Source organism: Eurytemora carolleeae, unplaced genomic scaffold, assembly GCF_000591075.1.
Source record: "Eurytemora carolleeae unplaced genomic scaffold, Eaff_2.0 scaffold75, whole genome shotgun sequence".
NCBI classification, from domain to species: domain Eukaryota; kingdom Metazoa; phylum Arthropoda; class Copepoda; order Calanoida; family Temoridae; genus Eurytemora; species Eurytemora carolleeae.
Window position 1 is genome coordinate 37,034 of NW_019396178.1, and position 11,007 is coordinate 48,040.

Consider the following 11,007-nt stretch of genomic DNA (forward strand, 5'->3'; position numbering starts at 1 on the left):
AGGGTTTCACTGTATGAAGTTTAGAAAAAAGATTTTGTGATGAGTTCTTGGTTCTTATTTACCTTTTTTCAGCCGTATTAGAATTTAGCAATACAAAACTCGCAAATAAATTTACAAAAAAAATATTTTAAAAATATGGCACCTGAAATACATAAAACTGTATAAAACTCTTTATAACACTTTCAGGAGATAATTTATGGATATATTTCATGAAACAAAAGCCAGAAAATTTCCATGACCATGACATTTCCAAAATATGGTCTGCCTTTTTTTGTGCTGTCAATATTAAGAATTTCTTTCATATTTTTATTTAATTAAATAAAACTAAAATTGTCAATTGTTAATATTGAGAGCACAAAAAGACAGACCACATTTTGGAAAGACTATAGGGGATTTTGTGATCATTATTTCTAGAATTCTACTAATGGATATTTTCAAACTTTTGACAAACCCATGATATCCCCAATATTATAATTTTTCGGGATGTTGTGTTCTCTATTTTTGTTAACTATAATTACCTTAGGGATAATTAGGATGAAAAAAAAATCCAGCTATGTAAAAAAAACTGAGATTTCTATTTCTAAAGGCAGCAAATTCAAGATTTTGAAACCAAATTTATTTTTCTAAATGATTTTAAGAAACAAATATTTCATAAAAGATAATTTTGTAGATTATTGCAAATCTATTATAAAATGTCTTGTAATCAAGCCTCATCAAATAGAGGTTAAAACAGGATTTGCAGAAGAATTGACATAAGGAAAACAAGCAAGGGGGGAGGGTGTTGTCAGTGGTTGGAAAAAGTACACAGATTTGTTATTTCATGGCTCAATGGTATTTAATTATCTACAAATATTTCGAGGGAGAACTGTACAGTGCTGTACATAAAGTACATAAACTAAAAGATAAATAAATGCTGGGTCACACATGTCCTCTTCTTTCTTCTCCGATCCGGTATTTACATGAGTACACAGTTTCTCTGAAATAAAGTTTAAAATTAAAGGGAATGTGAAGAAAAAGTTTCAAAGATCTAAGACGACCTATGGAAAATGTCCGCTTGTGTCAATACTTTTTATTTCAATCTTATGATGTTTCAGCATAGAAAAAATTATAGAACTGACCCTTACCACAGTATCATAACATACATTCTTGGCCTTGATATACTATGCTACAGTATCATAACATACATTCTTGGCCTTGATATACTATGCTACAGTATCATTACATACATTCTTGGCCTTGATATACTATGCTACAGTATCATAACATACATTCTTGGCCTTGATATACTATGCTACAGTATCATAACATACATTCTTGGCCTTGATATACTATGCCACAGTATCATAACATACATTCTTGGCCTTGATATACTATGCTACAGTATCATAACATACATTCTTGGCCTTGATATACTATGCTACAGTATCATAACATACATTCTTGGCCTTGATATACTATGCTTCGTTATCATAACATACATTCTTGGCCTTGATATACTATGCTTTTGCTTTAAATGTTCTTAATACAATGATACATTGGCAGGAATAAATACAGCGGATCAATAAAACAAACAAAACTCAATATTTGCGTAAATTTGTCAAGGTATTTTTAATGCTATTCAGAATTAAAAATGATCAAATATAATTATATTTTTACAAGGTACTTTGAGTTCTGACTGAAGTAGGTCTGGTAGATTTTGGTCCATTGTAAGGGGTTAATTCATAATTAATTTTATTAACACCACCACGGAGTTCACCATATTGGGGAGTAAATAGAAGAAAGAATAATCGAATAAAATGAAGTGTAAGTAAAAGAAAAGTAATTGAAATCTCACTTTTTTGATCTGGCAAAATTTTAAGTTAAAAATTAGGGTTTAGGTTTTCGCAAAAATTAAGGTTAGGGTTTCGCGAAAATGCCTAAAGATTTTTAACACAAGTTTTTGAAAATTTCGAAATTGTTCTTAACAATCAAAATTTTCATTTAATTTCACATCAAAAAGAATAATCGAAATATCTGATTATGTGAGGCCGTTTACTTAAACCTGTGTACAGAGATACCATTTAGGCGGTGTCATAAAAATAAAAAAATGTTCAATCTAATTCCTTAATCATGGTCCTGGAGTAGTATGTTGCGTTTCCGTAAAGTTAAAAAGCTTCGCGTCTATGAATGAAAACTAAACAGTTTTATTTAAAAAAAAACACTTTTTAAAGTGCAAATTTGAATTGGTAAATATTATTCGATTTTGAAATTGTTTTTTTATCCATACACATAAGGATATAATAAGTAGAATTTGATTACTTAACTTTATATTTGTATGACACACCCAAGACTGTACAGTTTACATACCATAGACTGTACAGTTTACATACCCTAGACTGTACAGAGTACATACCTTCTCTAGCCAGGGGTTGTTCTTCTTGTCTGGGGCATGGATCAGGGGGTCACTCTTCTCGTTCTCCTCGATATACATCTTCATCCTAGGATATTCTTAATCATTGATATACATATTCATCCTAGAATATTCCTAATCATTGATATACATCTTCATCCTAGAATATTTATAATCATTGATATACATCTTCATCCTAGAATATTCTTAATCATTGATATACATATTCATCCTAGAATATTCATAATCATTGATATACATCTTCATCCTAGAATATTTATAATCATTGATATACATCTTCATCCTAGAATATTCTTAATCATTGATATACATATTTTTTCTAGAATAATTTCAATCATTGATATATATCTTCATACTAGAATATTCATAATCATTGATAAACATCTTCATCCTAAAATATTTATAATTATTGATATACATATTCATCCTAAAATATTCATAATCATTGATATACATCTTCATCCTAGAATATTCATAATCATTGAAATACATCTTCATCCTAGAATATTCATAATCATTGAAATACATCTTCATCCTAGAATATTCATAATCATTGATATACATCTTCCTCCCAAAATATTAAATATAATTGAAATAAATCTTCATTTTTTAAAATGATTTTTACATAAAAAAAATCACATGTTGTTCGCAACATAACATATGTACTTTCTGTACAGTTGAACAAACCAATTTTGAATATTAAGAGCGTGCAATAAAAACATATTTTGTCCGTAACACTCATTCCTTATCACAATTAAGGGGTTGTGAACTTAAATTTTAGGAATTGCATGTGATAAAAAGTTATTGAGTCTTTGCTACAAACTCTGATATTCTAATCATATATTTGCAACCGAATGTCGCATGACCTAAGATATTTAAAATTTTGAATTTTGTTAAATCAAATAATCTTAATTTGATATATCAAAAGTTTAAAGAGATTAAAAACTTTTGAGTTTATGACATAACTCAATTCCTTTTAGATAAATGAAAAATAATGCAGAAATGAAACTTTCACCTCCTTGGAAAATAATCTTTTTAAAATTTAAGTAAAAGAATTGAGTTTTTGCTACAAACTCAAATTTTCTAATCTCTGTACTTTTCAACCTAATGCATCGTGTAAACCTTTAATATTACAGATGAATTCTGTTAGATTATAAAATCTAAGTTTGAACTATCAAGGGTTTACACCATTAGGTTGCAAAGATATATGGAATTAAAAATTTAAGTGGAAAAGGTTCACTTCCATTTTCATAAATGAATCTATCATGTTAACAACTTGCATTCTTTTTACCCTCACGTTTTTCAAGATTTGAATATACCATAAATTCTCTTCTTTAATTTTATATATTGAGATTCAAAATCAAATATTCGTTTAATAAAACAAATTTTATAATGCGATTTCCCTGGAATATATCTCACAACACTCTTCAATCAAAAACAAAAGTCAAATTATAATATTAATATTAATATTAATCTTTTAAAATGATTTTAGAAACCATTCAATTTTAAAAAAAGTATTTGTTGTTTTTTCTCCTTATTCTTTCACACATTTTTAAAACAATATTAAAATGTTTGACGTAGAGATAAAAAATTTTAACAAAAACGATACAATTTTTTTGTATGATTAATCACTAAACCAACAGGAAAAATATATATAATTCAATATTTTGGAAACAATTGAACTTCCATGTTCATATATTTGGCTTGGGTGTAATGGGATTAAGTGCAAAATATCCATGAAAGAACAAGGGATTAACTTTTCAGCAGTTTCAACCTCTTGGCAACGTTTTTTTTTATAAGATTTCTAAATGTCTTTTCAAATAGGCTTTACTAACTTGATAAAGGAATTGAGTCTTTACCACAAACTCTGGTTTTCTAAACCAATATCTTTGGATTCCAATGTCTTTGGATTCCAATATCTTTGGATACCAATATCATTGGATTCCAATATCTTTGGATTTCAATATCTTTGGATTCCAATATCTTTGGATTCCAATATCTTTGGATTCCAATATCTTTGAATTCCAATGTCGTAAAACCTAAGATATTTCAAACTATGAATTTTGATCAAATAATATAAGTTTGAGATATCTGAGATGTACTACATTGGGTTCCAAAGATATAGGGATTATGAATTCAGAGTTTGTGGCAACCATCATTTTTTATTAAAACAACTGTAACATGACCCTCCATGCACAGATTTATAACATTACTTTAAAAAGCTTTGTCTGATCAAGTATGGATTAGATATTAATGTTTTTATTCTAAATTGTTTAATTTTTTCATTTGCGGTTTCTTTGCAAACATGATTCGAGTCAGAAAACAGACGGTATCGTCCACATTCTTGATCAGATTAAGGTTTCATTCTCTATATCTTTGCAACTCAATGTCGTAGACCTTAGATATTTCAAACTATTAATACTTATAGATAAAATAATCTAAGTTTGAAATATCAAAGGTTCGCACCATCTGGTTGCACAGATATTGGGATCAGAAGATTTGAGTTTGTGGCAAAAACTCAATTCCTTTGCCATTTTTGCATGATGGTTACATGGAATTATACATACAGTCCCTCAAACCGAACAGAAAAATGAAGCTGATAAAACTTACACATCGATGGATTTGGATAAAGGCCATCGTTCCATTTTTGCCTGGAACTGCATATTAGAGATTTGAAGCTTTAAGCTGTCTCGATCCATTCTTAGTACTCTCTGAAGAATACGCGGAATTTAAAACAATATTTACATTTTCAAATCTGACGTATTAGGACAGAACTGGAACTAACAACAACAAAGATTGATAACAAAGCGAGGAATTCATGATAAGCCTCTATTTTATTGAAGTCACTTAAAGTACAGGACCGATTTTTAGGCAGATGGACGAGCTTGTACGTACAGAAAACATACAGACTGTACGTACAGCAAACGTACAAACTGTACGTACAGAAAACATACAAACTGTACGTACAGAAAACATACAGACTGTACGTACAGCAAACGTACAAACTGTACGTACAGAAAACATACAAACTGTACGTACAGAAAACATACAGACTGTACGTACAGCAAATTCGTACAAACTATAAACGGAAAACGTGACAGTTGCAGTTCGTTAAAAAAAATTGTTCGTTGACCTAACCGGCTGATCAAAAAAATGCTAACGATAGTTTTTTTTTGTTCGGTTTTTTAAAACGTTAGTTTATTATTTTCTTTGAACCAAAGAATTGTAATATAAGGATAGTTATTTCAGAGGTGTATGTATCTTTTGTACTGCAGTGTACTGTCTCTGGGCTGTAAAGTAAACACAACAAGGATGTACAAATGATAGTATGTATTTCTTAACGAAAGTATGTATTAGCTAGCTGTATGCTGCACAAAATGTGTATCAGCTTTACACTGCACATAATGTATATTAACTGTACACGGCACATAATGTATGTTAACTGTACACTGCACATAATGTGTATTAACTCTACACTGCACATAATGTATGTTAACTGTATTAACTGTACACTGCACATAATGTATGTTAACTGTACACTGCACATAATTTATGTTAAATGTACACTGCACATAATGTATGTTAACTGAACACTTCACATAATGTATGTTAACTGTAATCTGCACATAATGTAACTGTACACTGCACATAATGTATGTTAACTGTACACCGCACATAATGTATATTAACTGTACACTTCACATAATGTATGTTAACTGTAATCTGCACATAATGTAACTGTACACTGCACATAATGTATGTTAACTGTACACTGCACATAATGTGTATTAACTGTACACTGCACGTAATATATGTTAACTGTACACTGCACATAATGTATGTTAACTGTACACTGCACATAATGTGTATTAACTGTATACTGCGCAAAATGTGTATTAGCTTTACATTGCACATAATGTGTATTAACTGTACACTGCACATAATGTATTTTAACTGTACACTGCACTAAGTATGTATTAGCTGTAAACTGCAAAAAGTATGAATTACAGTGGTGTATGTATAAACTGTACAATTGGTGTATGTATAAACTGTACAGTGGTGTATGTATAAACTGTACAGTACTGTATGTTTAAACTGCATAGTGGTGTATGTGTAAACTGTACAGTGATTTATGTATAAACAGTACAGTGGCGGATGTATAAACTGTATAGTTGTGTATGTATAAAATCTACTCTGGTGTATGTATAAACTGTACAGTAGTGTATGTTTAAAATGTATAGTGGTGTATGTATAAACTGTACAGTGATTTATGTATAAACAGTACAGTGGCGGATGTATACTGTAAAGTATGTGTAAGAATAAACTGTACAGTGGTGTATGTATAAACTGTACAGTATGTGTAAGAATAAAATGTACAGTGGTGTATGTAGAAACTGTACAGTATGTGTAAGAATAAAATGTACAGTGGTGTATGTAGAAACTGTACAGTATGTGTAAGAATAATATGTACAGTGGTGTATGAATATACTGTACTCTGGTGTACGTAACCCTGTATTCTGTCCTCTACTGGTGCTACTAGGCCTCCTCAGCCTCCATCTTACCCTCCTCCCCTTCCTCCAACCCCNAACCATGCATTGATTTAGAGACATTTATTGTGAAACCAGCTTTGCCCGTAAAAGTCGACCCACATAAGTTTTAATTTTTAAACATAACTATATTTCGTAGGTTCTACCGAATTTTTCAATCAAATTTGAGGCAAATCGGCTACAAGGTTCATTATTTATGATCGTACATCCAATCAAATAGACAAAAAAAGAATTCCACTTCTTTTTTTATTGACCGATTTATCTCGAATTTTGATTGGAATTTTGATTGCCATGGTTTAAAGCATTCAAACGTTAAGTACTTTGAAAATCAACTTGTTAAGAGAAATGGGTAAATGAGACTGTGTAACCGCCACAATCACTAAGATTCATTTACATTGGACTATTTAAATTCATATCAATAAATATAAAGTTGTAACCTCTGTTTGTCTGTCTGTTTGACTATTTGTTCGAAAATAACCCAAGAAAACTGGAGTAACCTGGGCACGAGCAGCCGTAGTACATTTGAATTTCCAAGCCGGGTCAACCTTTCCGGTCCCAGTTTGTACTGTATCACCCGGACATTGGGTAAATAAAGCAGACACTCAATAGGACTGGTCGGTGCAACAAGGTTGACGCTGGTCAGACTTTAGGTTGAATTTACTTTAACTAAAGGGTGAGAGGTGCGTGTGGGGACCGATGGGTTCCCAAGCTATAGTATCTTTATAAAGTTGTGATTTCTGTTTTTTTTGTATGTCTGAAAAGAACTCATGAACTACTTGACCAATTTGCTTCAAATATTAACTGGGGAACTCGGTAGAACCATAGGAATGTAATTAGCTAGGTTTAAAAGTTGTAGAGAATGTCAACTTTTGAAGAAACAACTTAGTTTCCAGGTAAAACTGCGTTGCTGTGCTGCGCTAGTATTTAAATATTATCATCAATTAATGTAGTTTTTAATAATTTTCTAATATCTGTGTTTGTGACTAAATTTTTCTCTGTTGTTTCTCTTTAGAACTGTAGTAACTTACTCTTTAATATTCTCACTGAGCATTGTTCGTTCCAGGGCTATCTGAGGTTTCAACAACTGAACTTGCAGTTTCAACATATCCTAAACATTAGATTCAACATATCATAAACGTTAGTTTCAACATATCATAAACATTAGTTTCAACATATCATAAACATTAGTTTCAATATATATCATAAACATTAGTTTCAACATATCCTAACATTAGTTTCAACATATCCTAAACATTAGTTTCAACATATCATAAACATTAGTTTCAATATATATCATTAACATTAGTTTCAGCATACCCTAAACACTATAAGTTTCAATATTTCCTAAACATTACTATACAATATATCCTAAACATTAGTTTCAACATATCCTAAACATTAGTTTCAACATATCCTAAACATTAGTACAACATATCCTAAACATTACTATACAATATATCCTAAACATTAGTTTCAACATATCCTAAACAATAGTTTCAACATATCCTAAACATTAGTACAACATATCCTAAAGATTGGTTTCAACATATCATGAACATTAGTTTAACATATCATAAACATTAGTTTAACGCATCATAAACATTAGTTTCAACATAGCATAAACATTAGTTTCAACATAGCATAAACATTAGTCTCAACATATCATAAACACTAGTGTTGTTAAAATATTTAAGAACGCTTTTTCTGCATCATTTTTTAAAAGATAAAATTTTGTGATCAAAAAATTCCTGATTTTTTTAAAACAAGAAAAAGGAAAAAATTTGAAATATATGTTTTAGTACTCCTAACAAAAAAAGGATTTCAATGGTTTGTTACTTTATTTAAGATATATTTTTACTTGCCTTGTCCATATTATTGATTGCTGCAGTGTCCATTTTATTACTTATAAATATTATCTAAAAAATAATAATTTTTGATTATTTTTAGTTTTCTTTTCGTCATAATTGTCAATTCTATATATATGTGTGAAAATAGAAAAAAACCTCACACAGTTGCCTGGAATTAAAAGGATTGCAAATAAAAAAAATGTATTTTTTTGTAATTTAATTTTTTAATCTCAAATTTTAAATAGGAAAATTTTCCATAACTGTATATTCATCAGGACAATATGCCGCTGTAAACTCCGGTTCAGTTCAAGTACCGGGTCGACAGGACAATATGTCACTGTAAACTCCGGTTCAGTTCAAGTACCGGGCCGACAGGACTATATGTCACTGTAAACTCCGGTTCAGTTCAAGTACCGGGCCGACAGGACAATATGTCACTGTAAACTCCGGTTCAGTTCAAGTACCAGGCCGACAGGACTATATGTCACTGTAAACTCGGTTCAGTTCAAGTACCGGGCCGACAGGACTATATGTCACTGTATACTCCGGTTCAGTTCAAGTACCGGGTCGACAGGACAATATGTCACTGTAAACTCTGGTTCAGTTCAAGTACCGGGCCGACTTTTCACCTGCTATAGAAAGCTTAACAGTACATATACAGACTATAATGTAAGAGTAAACCAGGACGATACGCCAAGTCAATGATCCCCTTCTAGTAAAAATAAAATGATGCAGAATGTAACATATGAATTTAAACTGCAGACTATTGGCAAATGAAGCCAATGAAACACTGTGACTCCAAATGTTCTGATGTTGGGTGTATATCAAAAATTTTAATTTTTAAATCTCATAAAACAAAAATACACGTATATTTTTACATGTTTATGTTTTATCTAACATCCTAATAATGTTATGATTAGAAATATTGAAATATTTTTTAGTATCCCTAATTACAGAAGAAGCCCTACAATAAATATATATATATACTGCCGGCCCCAGGTTTATCATATCCTTTATTTTACAAATTGATTTAAATTAAATCAATGTCATATACTCAATAAAAAGTAATTTTTCCTTTTTTTCTTATTTATAATCCTACAAAGGCAGACAGATAGTAAAACAAATTCACACGGGTCCAACCGTTGCATGATCCGTACCCAGTGTGTATTGGACCCATGGCGTGAGTTATGCAAAAAATGCATGCTGCTTGAAAGTCTTGATACATGTACGTACAAACCTCACCCTACTCTCACGTTTGGTTTCGATGGCAATATCGTTTAATGCGAAGCTCAATGTGATATATATATTTTATTTAAGCTATATATAAACTTGGGTTGGTTTTCAGTCTGATTTCATTAAAAAACTTTCTTTTTAATCTCTTCTGTCAAAGGTGATTTTTCCTGTTCTCTACAATAATTGAGAAGTCCATTTTGTTCATTCAACATTTAATTTAAATCCTAAAAGGCGTTCTCTAATGTCGTCTTCTGGTTACGGTCTCTTAATACTGAATTATAAACAAGACACAAAATCATAAATAAAAGGATTGTACAATGTACATGGTTACCCACAAATGACGAGACTTGAGGAATTTTTACTGCCTGTTTCCTTGTATTCTTGATTCACTGCAATTGTAAACCTGTTTGTTTCTATGCAAAATCATTAAATTAGCCATTGGATTACTAAATCTAAGGCAGAATACTTAATTATAACCTTGGTATCAAATATTTTAAGAGTTTCCAGTTGTCTTTACAGTCTTATTCTTTGTTGATAACCTATATTTTATTTATGAATCCATTTTATAAAATAACTAGTGGTGCAACTANCACAAACCTGATTTCTGATGCTAATAGAATTTCCTAATATTTTTTCTTTTTCAACTCGAAGGAAGTTAGCCATTTTAATAAAAGGAACATCAAGAAAAAACCATAGATAAATAAACAAACATAGATAGCTTATGTAAGCAAAATCACCAAGAATTGTACAGTCCGCAAACTCATACTTCTAGGGGTCAAAGTGTATATCAATAATAAGCGGGGTGGTTTGGTGTTTTAATGGATTTCATAGAATAGAGTGTAAAATAACTACGGGAAGGTAACTATTTGAACAGTGATATTTCACTGAGAAATATATCATATTGACGAGAACTTAAGAAGGACATGAGATACTAACTTAAATTTCTCTATACAGAACTCATGTACACCAC

The 11,007-nt window shown here is 30.6% G+C and overlaps 1 protein-coding gene across 1 annotated transcript; it reads right to left on the reverse strand.

Moving 5' to 3' along the window:
• Positions 1-594: 594 nt before the first annotated feature.
• LOC111697332 (guanine nucleotide-binding protein subunit gamma-e) lies at positions 595-10,722 on the reverse strand. Its single transcript, XM_023467288.1, has 5 exons — positions 10,635-10,722; positions 8,820-8,873; positions 7,986-8,065; positions 2,393-2,477; positions 595-976 (listed from the first exon to the last, which is right to left on the reverse strand). Exons 1-5 carry the CDS (start codon positions 10,698-10,700, stop codon positions 956-958), a joined length of 306 nt encoding a protein of 101 aa, XP_023323056.1. The 5' UTR covers positions 10,701-10,722; the 3' UTR covers positions 595-955.
• Between the last annotated feature and the right edge of the window lie 285 nt (positions 10,723-11,007).

What these genes read in the sequence shown, in the direction of transcription:
- LOC111697332 (XM_023467288.1), bottom strand. Translation starts at nt 10,700, where the DNA reads ATGGCTAACTTCCTTCGAGTTGAAAAAGAAAAAATATTAGGAAATTCT. An exon ending in CAATCAATAATATGGACAAG is followed by an intron (nt 8,066 to 8,819) that starts GCAAGTAAAAAT and finishes TCTAATGTTTAG; the next exon opens with GATATGTTGAAACTGCAAGT. An exon ending in CTCAGTGAGAATATTAAAGA is followed by an intron (nt 2,478 to 7,985) that starts GTAAGTTACTAC and finishes AGAATATCCTAG; the next exon opens with GATGAAGATGTATATCGAGG.